Raw genomic sequence first — 14,189 nt, 5'->3', positions numbered from 1 at the left:
TGAGTCAACTCAGACCTGAGTGATTACAGTCAGGGAGAAAATGTGGCGCCTAGCCATGCCAGATTAACTTTTAGACCAGAAGCAACACGCTCACTCTCTGACGCTGTACATTCCTTCGATGGAAGCGCATGCGAAGCCAAGCCTTTTACTCATGTGCACGGATCTGCGATCTTTACTCATCGATGATGTATAGCTTGCCCCACCTTCCTTGCTGGTCTGTTCTTTTGATACCTAGCGAAGCCAGACATTTTATTTTCACCCTTCCTCTCTCTCATTGTACTTGACACACAGATATTATACGATACGTAGATTCACACAACTCACACACTTTACCACTCTATAGAAACAGTAGATATGGTCCTGAAAACCAGTCTCTAGAAACCTAGTTTAATGATGAGCTCACCTTACATCATCATCATATGTTTTTCCTTTGTATTATTTTAAAACTTTCATTTAATTTCCGAAACATTGACTTCCTGGTTTGCTACATAACAACTGTAGTCATTGGTACAAGATTCTTTTGATAAGAATATAACTCTTTTAAATTTATCGACTTATATAGTAACTAACTTGATGTCGTAACACGATTTTTGTAATATATTTTTGCAGTGGAAGAAATTGCGCTAAATTTTTTTTTCTGAACAGTCAAATTATCCTCGCTTAATATGCAAAAAAATGCAAAAATCGATACATGTGTTAAAACAGATATGATGTGTACCAAGCGCTAAGTGGGCTTCCTGACTTAATGTAATTTTTAGTACTTATTGATTTTATTCCTTTGATCAAAATGTTATGTTTCATCTCAATATCTTACAAAATATTTCTCATGTGATTTTTAAAAGTTTAACTAATTAATAAGCATATTAATATGCATAATTTAGTTGGCACAGGAAAGTCAGAGGGTAAAGAAGTTAATGATAACTCTGGAAGACGTATCAGTGGCATCGGCATTGGAATTAATAGCGGAATTAGCTTGGCACTCCAAAGTCGGAACGCCACTGTTATCAGTGGGCGTTCTCGAGAGGAACTCCGCAGACACACCCTGAGCGGCGATCATCAATCATTACACCATCAACAGTGCGGAACTATGCCGGCTAGCAATACTATTGGGGTCACCTCAACCGCAGCTCAAAGTATTCACCCACTTCATCCACGACATCTGCCTCCGCCTCATTCTCAATACGGAGCTTCCTCACGGCAAACCGCAATGGACCTTGAGGTAAAATAATTTATATTTCTTTTTACTTTAATTCTTGATTTTTTTTATCTGCGGCGTGTGTTTCATATAAGACACATACGAATTAACCTTATGATACAACAGAAAAAATAAATTAAATTACTTAACATTTCCCATTTCCAAAAACATATTTAATCATATACTTTTAATCCATAGCTCAGAAGCTATTAAACAAATGTAAACCATAAATATTTGATTATACGACTTTAGCCCTTAAAGTTGTAACGGGGCAACTGGACTTGCGCACGTCGGCCGCGTAGACGCCGCCGTGTCACCGAGCAGTTTATAACTACAATAACAAATGCGCCACGGCTCTCCCTCGATGATGCTGAAGTCGTCGACGGACGTTAGCCGTCGGTACAATGACGACTCCGTACAATGCAGCCGGGTTGCCCGCGAATACAAAATGCACGGCGAGTGAAGCTCGTCGCGCTTTCTCCGCGTCCAGGGTTTCTCAACCGCCAACGGCGACGACGGTGCCATGAATCTTTCCTGGTCTAACCCTGTTGAGTTCGTGAGCAGAAGAATGAAAGGACATGACAAAATATGATTACAAGTGGTCGCGCGCGGCGCGCCAGAGAACTGATTTAGATAGACCAGCCGAGTGTTCAGTGACACGAACCTAGGCTTCGGTGTCTGTAAGTTCGCGTTGGTATATTTTGGTAAGTGTCACTTGAGACATACGGGTTCGCTGTACGCGCAGGGCGCGACTTCCGGCGTGTAAGGTTGAACGACGGTCTCTGGACGATCGGTGGCGAGAAGGCGTCCCTTTTTGCCAGGCTGCACAGCTCCATGGATGTTCAGGTGCTGCTTCGTATCGCATTCACGCGATCGATGAGGGCGTAGATCGAGGTGGTCTCAGTCGTCGTAGCTGTTCGTTGCGTCGATTATCACTCCTGGGTGAAATAATGTCGATGCGCGCACGTCTGTCAACAGGTCGCTAGACCGAATTAGTCTCCTTCGCGCGCGGCCTCTTGTGCGCGCCTCTCCGCATGACTTGGCAACACCGCGCTCGGCTGCCAAGCCAACATCGCGCGTCCGGACGAGCGGGCGTGATACGAATTTGTGGCCGCTCGTTACACCCCCTTCCGGACGTTACGTAGCTCGCGGAACAACTCTGTATCGCCGTCATGCGATCATGCGACAAATGACATGCTGGGATGTTGTGGGATGGGGAAATCGGGCAAGAAATCAAGAATACACGAAGCGTAGAGGACTCGAGGTACTATTTATTTTTCCTCCAACTTCTCTCTGCTACATCTCTTCTCCCCTACTGGTTTTTCCTGTCTCGCGGAATCTCCGCCAGAATCATCTTGTGCGTAGCACGCTCCGGGCACTAGTGAGATTCTTAACACCCGGGTGGCCGCACACGAAACATCGTTGCTCTTCCTCCCTTTTCTTCTTCAAATACTCCGCACGCTGCTGTTCCTTGACACGTGCACCCTCTTCTTCGAGCCACGCCCTGGCAAGACGAGCCTGCGCCCGTCGAGCCACCAGCTGTTTGCGGCGCGCCCACTCCTCTAGAAGCTCGCGCGCCTTGCACAACTCGTCAAGGCGCTCCTTCGCCTTTCGCTCTTCTTCCTCGATGGCTCGGTAACGGTCTGCGCACCATCTCCGGGCTCCAGCGACGAGGCGTTGCTCTCAGCGCTGATTCTGAATGCGTTTCGCCCAGGTCGCGGTTTCTGGATCGGCCTGGTCGCCCCTCCCCACGCACCCTCTTTTTCCGACGGCTCAGCGACCGGCTCATCAAGCTGCTCTTTGGTAGGCTCCTGGAGCTGCTCTTGGGCCAGCTCCTTGGGCTGCTCATTAGCCAGTTCCCTGGTCAGGGATCTTGCAGGTCCCTCGATGATCGTGACGATCGTTTCGTCGAGCTCCGAGTCGAGCTGGGATTCCGCGCAGCGTATCTCGGTGGTCAGGCGGTCCAAATCCTTGAACGCACGCTGCACGGCATCAGTTTCGTTGACCAGGAAAGCTTGATAGCTGCGGCGAAGCGCTGCATAGGGCTCGCGCTGGTCTTCCTGCGCAGGTCTTCTTCTTTGGCCATCTTCAATTGATGTGTAGTGTCTGTTAGGGAATGGAGAAAGAAGAGGTGATGGTTATGATGATAGACATGATATGAGAAATAAGTATGACGATGCAATACGCGCGACGCGACGCTTCGCTCGCGTCGTCTGAGGTGACTACGCCGTCGTTTTGGGCTGTTTCTCTTTGCTCGCCTTAGTCGAGCCTTTCGGTCGGCTGGACTTGCGCTTTTCTGTTTGCGGATTTGCCGTCGGCACGTTTGCCGTTAAAACTTTTCGGGGACGCCCGCGCGGGCGACGAGAGGGTTTTGGGGATCGCTCCGTTCGTGTTTTCGTCGCTGCCCTCCTCTTCGGCGTCTTTATCGTAAAAGATTTTCATCTCTTCGGCTCGGATCAGTTTTTGGACTTTCCCTTTTTTATCGGTCAGCTCGAACGTATTCGAGCTGATTTGAGCCGTAATGGTATACGGTCCTATATATGGAAAGGACAACTTCGCTGTGATGCCTTCCGCCGAGGACGACAATACATGTCTCCTCTTGGCGACGATGTCGCCGACCTTGAAAGTCGGCGCTCGCTGGCGGGCGTCGAACAGTGCCGCCTGGCGAAGTTGCGATTCGCTGGACAGAGCTTTTGCACGCTCGTGTAGTACCGATAGCTTGGCGAGGCGGTCTCGCCACACACCCACAGCCTCCTGATGTGCAGCTTCTTGGTCCTCCTTCTCTTTCAGAGACGCCGCTGCCTGCCGAAATTCATCATCGCGGGTGTAGTTCCCGTCCATTCGTGAAGTTCGATGTTAAATGAAAACGCGATCTCATTGGGATACTCGTCCCATGCTCGATGATTACCCTGAGCAAATGTGGCAATTGCTCTTTTCACAGTGCGGTTTACCCGTTCCACTAGATTCGCCTGCGGATGGTACGGTGGTGAATACAAGTGATGTATTCCCTGCGTTGTTAGGTAGTCGTTGATCACCTTGTTTTTGAATTAGGTGCCGTTATCTGAATGGAATACCTCGGATGCGCCGAATCTCAAAATTATTCTCTCCTCAAGAGCGGCAAGTATCGCTTTGCTGTTGGCTTTGCGAAGCGACACGCACTCAATTCATCGAGTAAATAAATCTTGAAGGACGAGTGCGTACTCGTGGTCTTTTGCTGACTTCGGCAAGGGGCCTATGATGTCTCCGAAGCCAACTTTAGCGCGCCTCCCTCTATGGCGGCTAACTCGACGTCGATATGCTCCTTGTTTGCCTTAAAATATAGCTTCGACGTCGTTAAATCTAAAACGGCCTTGAACGTCAGCATGAAATTTACGCCCACTATGCAGTACACCGACTTTTTTCTTAAGACTGCCAACTTCCAAAGGTAGCCAGACATAACCTACGATTTTTGTGTAGCTGCCATCGGCGAGCTTAGCGCCGCGGCCTTGATTTGGCATTACTTGCCATCCCAGCGCGCTCGCGAGTTGCAGTCCTATAGGCACCATGCATACTCGTGATGCGCCGTTGTCATATAGGGCTCTGAATTGGAAACTGCCTAGCGTTTTTCTTGGGGATTATCCTCATCGCACGAGAGATTTTCATTGGCTCCCGTGTGACTTTCCAGAATCGATTCTATTAACTCGTCCGAGTTTAGTTCGGTTCTGCCGGGCTCTGTTCGCTCGTCGATATACTGGCCCGCCTCATTCCTTTCATCGGTTTTATCTGCTGACAACGATGAGAGCGCGGCGGACTTCTGCGCCTTATTGTCCGCCTGTTACGCTTTTTCCACTTTTTCGGGATGCGACGCTCTGCTTGCGTCGATTTGTGCCTATTCAGACGAACTGCTGCTCGCTAGACGCTACTTGTCAGCGTTTTTTTTTGCCCTTCATTGCCAGTTTGGTTTTTTATTTTTGGGCAAATACTCTGAACACGTGGTGCTGTCATCGTTTCCTGTAAATAAATGTTGTTCTGAAGCTAGAATTGTGAACACTTGATCTTCCATCAAGGCGTTTTCCACGAGTAATAGAGTTGTATGATTAGCCCTAGCTGGTTCAGCTACAATTAGCTGATCAACTTGGTGTCCGACAATTGGCTGGCCAAATTCGACAGGTATAGTAACCGCTTGCTCAAATAGAGATGACTTATCCTGAATTAGTTAAAATAATCCCTCGAGTACGGGTGCATAATCTAGTTGCTGAACTATAGTTGGCTCTTCCAGAGTTGCTTGAAACGATTCATAAGGTAAGGGTACATTCACTACTTGCTCAACTGTAGTTTGCTCTTCCAGAGGTGCTTGAAATGATTCTCCGGTTACAGGTACATCTACTATTTCCTTAACTGTAGTTGGCTCTTCCAGGATTGAATCATCGGGTGTAGTTACTTCTTGTTTTCTACTTCAAGTGATTCTGTTGATTGTGAAATTTTTCTCGGGGAGGTTCAATATTTATTTTTTTCTATACTCTTAATTATAGGTAATCTACGAACTGTTTCGATATTTACAACTACATTTTCACTATCTTCTATCAAAGACGTACCTAAATATTATAAAAAGTTTATAAATCTAAGTTTTATGATAAAATGAAAATCATGTAAATATTCAAATATACAAATTAATGCGTAGAAATGAAAAATATTAATTGATCAGTGTAAGATTGAATTGAATTAAAATATTAAAATCCAACCAGGAATATTTTTCTTCAGCATAAGCCAGTAAGTAAATAGTCCTTTATTCTCTATCGAGCCAAGCCATTCTTCAGATTTTTCACAAGCATAAAACATATTTAATAATGAAATTGGTAAATTTTTTTCAAAATTCTTTAAAAGTTGATCCGCTTCTTCAAAATTATTTTTAGATTGGTTCTAGCCTTCTTTTTACAATTCTTTGTTTTTTTTTCAGAACACCGGAATCAAGGTTATCAGGATTAAATGGATATAATTCATCAGCTTTAAAGCCATAAACAATTACTTTTTTCTCTTCTGAGAAAAGCTCGAATGCCAATTGTAAAACTTTGGGAAAGTCTTCTTTCTTCAGTCGTATATCATTATTTTCTCGTTTCCATTGAGGGACTGCTTTTTTGTTGTAGACATCTTTTAGTGGATGAAAAAATGCAATATCTAGCGGCTGCATAATGTGTGTGGAATGTGCGTACAACGTGATAAGTTAAATTGTGTGTTCACATTAAGCTGCGTTATATCTACGTTTATCATGATTAGAATTACGGCTTACATACATTATTTGCGTGTTAAATACAAACGATTTTGTTTTTCTATTTCGACTTCATGCATTATTTTGTATGACTTAGCGTACCTGTTTACTTGTCGAAAAAAATTAATTTAATTCATGAAATAGCATTAATGAACATGACATATTAGTTCTTAATCGTGACGTATAGTTGCCCATATCTTCTGGCTTCGTTTTCATTCATATGTAAGGTATAAATATTGTGGAAAATTTGACCACTTATTTAAATAACTTGCGAAAGAAATGTATTATTATATTGTCTAATATTATTTAAAAAGTGTTTACTTTCGTCAGTATTTCCAGAAACTAATTCTTTTAAACTTTATGAATAAGTGATACTGTCAGATAATACAACGTTTCCTCTATTGCAACAATTAGAAAACTTCTTATTACATAATATTTTGAATTTAAAATGTTTAACATTACAGAATTCTCATATTTCACTGATTGTACGGGACACGATTACATTGAGGTTCAAAACTAAACTGTGAAATCGTTGTTGATCAGATATTATGACTTTATTGAAATCTCCTAACGATCAGGTCCTTGTGTGGCATTCTCTCACAAGTTGTCGCCGAGAACTGACGCTCTACTCATTAAACGCCGCCGAAAATTTGGGCCCGCTAAAACAAAGACGCTTTTCTGAGGACTACCGAAGGGACTCGAAGCAGTGCCACTCGACTCTCGGGCCTGGCAGTCACAGATCGGCCCTTTACCCTCTCCGCACTGAAAGTGGCCTTCAAAATACGTGGAGTAAACTCCCTACTAAGGTCGTGGCTGTCTAGGAATGATTATAAAACCACTCCTAACCGTATTGGCCTGAAGCCACGAATCGCCTTGTCGATTCGCGCATATGAGAGCCAAATGACGGAGAAACGTTCGCTAAAACTACTAATAGGTTGAATATATTATTAATAAAGAATAAATACGCCGCACTTGCTATTATCCCTAGTAGCCCTTGCTTACGTCGGGAACACTGATGCTACCTAAATCATTCTCCATAATTGCTGATTCATCGAAATCGAAATCGAACATGGCATCCAATTTCGTTATTGAAAATTTATTGAAATGTTTAATAGCGTAACCTTTTAATTTTTTGTAGTTATTATTATAATCTGTCGCGGAGGAACTGGGCTTTAGCGCGACAGCCGCGAAGATGCTGTCGCGTCAACGAGGGTGATTACTCATTCTTTTATCTCCGCACGGCTATCCCTCGATGATGCTGAAGTCGGCGACGGACGCTAGCCGTCGGTGCAATGCCGACTCCGTACTATGCGGCCGGGTTGCCTCGGTGTACAACTGCGCGGCGTGCAAAGCTCGCCGCGCTTTCTTTGCGTATAGAGTCTCCGGCCAGGCGCGCACTCTGTACCCGCGCCGCGATGGAAGGACGCAATAGGTTTACGGAAGAAACAGACACGCGTTCGTGTTCAAAAGTAAGATGTCTATATTCACTCAAGATGCTAATACAATGTAACGCGTGTCGCGAGAGGATGAGTTCGCACTCGCGGCTCGCACTGGAGACGAGCCGACGACTCGGTGGCAGCGAGCCTCGGCTTCGTCGTCTGCAGCTGATTCGGTGATCTATAAATCGTGATCTATAAATGTATATATGTTTAACTAGTCAATGTGTCAAATATTTTTTAAATATTGTTATAAGGAGCATGATTGTGCATTTGTAAAAATGAGTCAAGGTAATAATAAAAACGAATGTGACGAAAAAAATTTCAACTACGACGAAATAAAACAATATTGAAATACAAGATATGTAAACCCTCCAAAAGCAATGTATCGTCTACTACTATATGCAATGTACGTTTTATCACACGTAATTTACCGATTAACTGTACATTTAAAAAATGAACAGTTTGTATTCTTTAAGGGAGGATCAGAAGAAGAGTTCATTATTAAAAACTTAAACACAAATTTGACTGCACGGTTTGAACTAAATGTAAACGATCCGCAAGCTAGACAGTACTTGTATGTTGATATACTATATTTTTACGTTTTTAATGAAAAACAAAGAAATGGACACCAAAAAAAGAGTTTAGAAGCCAATTATAAGTAGAATGTACTTTGTAAATCCAAAGGATCGTAAGAGATTTTTTTTAAGATTATTATTAATTAATGTAAAAAAGGCTCAATCTTATAAAGAATTAAAAACATTCGAAAATGTACTTTTGTTACATATGCAACATTTTATGAAGTAGTTATAGCCAGAAAATTAATAACCACCGATGTAGAATGGGAAAAATGCTTGGAATAAGCTAACAAGGTTGAATTTCCTAAAGGTCTGTGTAACCTGTTTAGTTATATATGCTTATTTCATCACCCCGTAAATTTCAAAGAATTATTTGAAAAACATGAAGCATATTTTTAGTCTATATCTTCTTTATGGTTAACTAAAGAAATAGGTGAAAATATCTCGCTGAAGCATATTAATTCTATTTTAACAAGTCACGGGTATACACTGACTGATTTTAATTTACCTAAATTTAGTGAGGATGTTGTGGAAACCAATTATGAAGAATTTTATGCAACAAATGAAATTGATAATGATTCATTATACAATATAAGCTCTCTAACGAATAAACAACGTGAAATTTTGTATGCAGTAATAAATAGTGTAATTAATAAAGCTAATTAAGTGAAGTGTTTCTTTATAGATGGACCTGGAGGTAGTAAGTGTTTTACCTGTAGCATGGACTGGTATGGCAGCAAATTTATTGATAAATGAAAGAACTTTACATAAAATTTTTAAATTACCATTCAATATAAATGAAGATTCAACGTGCAACATTACTCCCAATTTAATACATGGGAAAAATCTGGAAAATGTAGGAGTCATAATTTGGGATGAAATAACAAATACATTAAAACATGCTTTTCAGGCAGTGGATACATTATTTAAAGACTTATGTAATAATGACATTGAAGTTGGTGGTAAAGTAATGATTGTATCAGGTGACTTCTGACAAACACTACCTGTTGTCAAACATGGAAATCGAACAAGAATTATTATAAATTTTGTGAAAAATAGCCATTTATGGAGTAAATTCCAAATAATAACTTTAAAACATAAAATGATAGTTAGTTATTGTGACAAAGAGTTAAAACAATGGCTATTAAACATTGGAGATGAAAAATATTCCAACAAATATGAAATGGACAATGATATAACTTTACTTTTAACAGAATTATTATCAACCAGTGATATAATTATGGAAATTTATGGAGATTGCTTTGATAATAGTAATGCCAATAAACTTTGCGAAAGAGTAATTTTAGCGCCGAAAAACAATAATGTACTAAAAATTAATAATAACATTTTAAATAGGACGTAAGGCGATGTAAGAGAGTATCTAAGTGTAGAATCATGCAAATCTACATAATATTAATTCGATGTTTCTAATGTGTTTTTTAACTTTGCCTTCTAATAATGTATATCTTCTTACAATTATATTAAGCTCTTTTGGATCCTCTTTCTTGACTACATACTCCTTTACATTGTTGTTAAGTGACGAAGTTTCTGGATGAATATTCAGAATTATTATATAGAATCAAACAAAGCCAACGGAAAAATCCAGAAACTTCGACGCTTAACGAATACACGAAGAAACCCAAATCCAAAACAATTTCTCCTCCTTCGGCTGAAGCGCGCGTGCATAGCCAACAATGCAGTTTAGCCGTTGACTGTAGCACAGGCCCATAAGGCCTAATGAGTAAGAGAGAGAGCACGGCTAAGCTGAAGTGCGGAGGAAGTAGAAGTAAGGACCCTTTGTGGGAAAAAGCTGTGATGCTTTCTTCAAGCTTGCCTCCCCCGACTAAGCCATTCCAGTGTGTGCGATCCAAAAGTAAGGACCCCTTTTATTCTGAGTCATATATTGAGAGTTTAGTTTAGAGTTTCTTTTGAGTTGAGTAGAGAGTATACTGTCAAGTTTAGTCTATTGTGATTCCTAGATTGATGAAAATAAAATTGATTCCACGAAACGCTTATTTCACCGAGTTTTGATTCTTTTAATATCTGATTTGTCCAAATATTTTGACGAGAAGAAACCCCAAACAAGTTTTAAGAGGTCATATCAATTTTTAAACATCATTTTGATCTAGAGTAATTTTCCAAATATTCAAGGCCCACCGAACAAGGTAAGTGTTTTTAAATAAACAGTTTCATGCAAATTATTTTGATCGTTAACTTAACAGAGTCACGCAACACAGTTAGTAAATTTATTTTTGGTGACCGATCTTGGATTAGAGTGTAGACTGACAAACCCAAGTGATAAAAATAATTGCTAGGATAAATAACTACTTAATAATTGTTCTGAAAAAAACTTTTAAAAGTTGCTTCTACATTTATAAAAAAAATCGAATTAGGATAGATAACTTGTTTTTGAAATTCTCCGGTCATCGAAATCGTGACTCAGCACTTTTTTTATCGACTTTTCTTTGACTCTTGGAGATCATCTACAGGGAGGTAACATTTCTTTTTTAGTAGATTTCATGTACACATGGTGCTCATTCTCGTAGACGATGTCTCGACGACCGAGAGGTCACTCTGACACCTGGACATCATCTACAGGGAGGTACATATTTGTTTTTCAGTAGATTAGATGGACACGTGGTGCTCAATTCCGTAGACGATGTCTCGTCGACCTAGAGATCACCCTGACACCTGTATATCGTTTACAGGAACATACAATTCCTTTTTCGGTAGATTCGATGCACATCTGGTGATCATTTTTATAGACAATAATTCATCAACTTAAGGGTCATTCTACCTATTGAATTTTGTATACGAAGAGTTTTACCTTGTTTCGATATATTATTGTAATAAAGCTTATTACTTTGGTATTTTATTTTCATTAATGTATATATTATTTATTATTGCAGAATATTACTTACTCTTAGCGTTTAACAGGGTTGAGACTGTCATCTTTACATTTTATATTGAGTAGTATTTTGTCAAATCTAATGAGTATTTTTTTTTGTTTAAAGCACAGGAATAAAAGCTATATGTAAAAATTATAACTTCGATATTTTTTTCATAACTTATTGATTTAAAACATAAAAAATTACCATCTTTCATTAGACAAAGATTCTCCCATTTTCTTCCCAAAAAATGTACAAAGCGGGCTTTATATATATATATATATATATATATATGGGCGATTCTCTGTCAAGTCAAAAATAAAAATTTGTATTATGGCCCAAACTGCATATATTTGTTTTATACGATCCCCTTGACTCTCAAAAAAATTTTTCGCGCGATCCCTTTACTTGGCTTCGAGTTATAGCTGGTCAAAGTTGGGGTTTCGAGAAATTTTTGCATTTTTGCCTACTTTTAATGATTTTCAGCTAATATTGGATGCATTTTTAACTAAAACTACCATGATGCTTTATTTGTAAAATTTCCTGAATGATTGAATAAAAATACTCAGTCCTATATATAGTATGTCGCAGATAAAGTGGACACACTTATGTTTTGGTGATTCAGAAAAAAATAGTGTGAGCGCGAATAAAACTAGGGGGGATAATTAAAGGTCATATCACGCTCTACAAAGTTACCGTACCCTTTTTCCCCGAGTCGTAAGGTTTTTACGGCAATAGGTATAATGCAACGATGCATAAAAAAAAGTTAGGTAAGGTGCTCTATTTCGATTCCATAGGCCCTGGCAAATAATGCTTAAAACCGCGATTATACGATTACCCCGGTGTTTATTTAATTTTAAATCAATTTTGAAAATTGATTTCTGAAGAGGGACTATTTTGCCGGGCAACCGAAGATGGCGGCAAGCGACGCACTTCCGTACTGTTGTGACTCGAGGTTAGTGCGTCGTCTGCTACATGCAAGTTATGCGATCTCCTTCGGGAAACCGCGTCGTCGATTGAAAAGTATTCACGAGTGTTTGTTGACCATTAAAAATTGCTTCGAGTGATTTTCGACAATCGAAAAGTACTCGTGATTATTTCTCAACGATTGAAATATGCTCCGAGTGCTTTTCGACGATCAGAAGATGCTCTGAAGGTTTTTCGACCATCGAAAGATGCAGGTGGAAGCTTTGATTTTTATTAATCACATTAAGAACAATTTAAACACAAGTCATCAAGACCCATTTTTCGACTTTTAGTTCTCGTAACAAATTAGTATAGAATTTTGCTGAGTCTTGAAGTTTGTAAGAGAATATTGCTTTTGAAAACCGTAAGATCGACAACACAATAACTGTCAGACATCGAATTTATCGCAGCCAATTATTAAAACCCATTTTCCACGACCTTCAGCATTCAGTGCTGCATATTAATTGCTACCAAACTTGCACGTCTATGCTATTAATTTGCAGTTATTAAGTAGGGGAAAGCTGTGACTTTTATTTATCACATTGAAAACAATGTTGACAAAATTCATCAAAACCCACTCTTCAAGACTTTTAGTTCTCGAATCATATTTGTATAGAATTCGGCTAGGTATTGAAGTTTGTAAGAAATAATTGTCATTTAGAACCGTAATCTCGACAACACAAGATCTGACAAACATCAGGTTTATTGCAGCCAAGTATTAAAACCCATTTTCCACGACCTTCAGCATTCAGTGATGCATATTAATTTCAACCAAACTCCCACGATCATGCTATTAATTTGTAGTTATTAAGCAGGGAAAAGCTGTGATTTTTAATTATCACATTAAGAACAATTTTAAAAAAGTCATCAAGACCTAATTCTCACGACCTTAAGTTCTCTAATCAAATTTGTATATATTTTGATGGCTTTCTAAAGTTTTAAGGGAGTATTGCTACTTCAAACCGTAAGATTGACAACACAAAAACTGACAAACATCAAATTTATCGCAGCCAAGTATTTAGAACCCATTGTACACGACCTGAAGCATTCTGTGTTGCATATTAATTGCAGCTAAACCTCTACAACCATCGTGTTGAGTTTGCAGTTATTTAGCAGCTCTAAGTTGTGCCTTCTATGCTATACATTTAAAGCATACCTTATCACCCCATAGCACGGTTGAAAAGATTTTTTAATAATATAAGTCTGATTGCCTTATTTATTACGCACATCCGTTATTACACAGGAGAATAAACAAATAATTACGAGGAGATAGTAAGTCGTTTATCTACAGAAAATGACCTAAATTCCGAAATGGAACAGTGTATGATTGCCCGGAATAGTAAATAAAAGATGTAATTCATAATAGCCACACAAACATGGTTAATTGTTTAATTACAGAAAATAACCTGATAAACAATATAAAAATGGGTTGATTATATAGAATGGCGAATGAATTACGTATGGCATTATACATTATTCCGGGATATTGGTTACGACCACGTTTGTACTATAAACATAGTTTATCTTTTAATGAAAAACCATCTATGTTTTATTTGTCAAAAAGGTACGTAACAGCCATACCTAGCGTGGTTTAAATAAATAATTAGTTTTAATAATGATTCTCTTATTGCCTTATTTATTACGTACAGCCGTTATTGCAAACACAAACAACGAATTGCCACACCTTATTTATTACGCACAGCAGTTATTGTGAACACAAACACCAAATCGCCACGCCAAGATGGTAAATCGTTTAATTACATAACATGACGCCATTTACAAAATGGAACAGTGTATGATTGCCGGGAATGGTGGATAAAAGATGTAAGTCGAAATTGACACACAAACATAATTAATATTTTATTTACAGAAAATGACCTA

General features: G+C 39.5%; 1 protein-coding gene across 37 annotated transcripts in view; it reads left to right on the top strand.

Annotated features, from left to right (window-relative positions):
* The window catches only part of LOC100118566 (coiled-coil domain-containing protein AGAP005037), a 1,551,999-nt gene that overhangs the window by 231,978 nt on the left and 1,305,832 nt on the right, over window positions 1-14,189 (top strand). For 36 of the 37 annotated variants that reach the window (XR_004345134.1, XR_004345131.1, XR_004226356.2 and 33 more), the window contains one exon: window positions 882-1,219. The exons of the other annotated variant lie outside the window; for it this stretch is intronic. Coding sequence is in view for 29 of the 36 variants with exons in the window: in XM_032601341.1 (XP_032457232.1) it covers window positions 882-1,219 (338 nt within the window). In the remaining 7 variants the exon portion in view is untranslated. The remainder of the gene's footprint in view (window positions 1-881; window positions 1,220-14,189) is intronic. 37 annotated transcript variants of the gene reach the window in all.

Source organism: Nasonia vitripennis (genome assembly GCF_009193385.2).
Source record: "Nasonia vitripennis strain AsymCx chromosome 1 unlocalized genomic scaffold, Nvit_psr_1.1 chr1_random0005, whole genome shotgun sequence".
Lineage (NCBI taxonomy): Eukaryota > Metazoa > Arthropoda > Insecta > Hymenoptera > Pteromalidae > Nasonia > Nasonia vitripennis.
The sequence above is the reverse complement of the archived record's forward strand: the minus strand, read 5'-3'. Positions and strand labels throughout refer to the sequence as shown.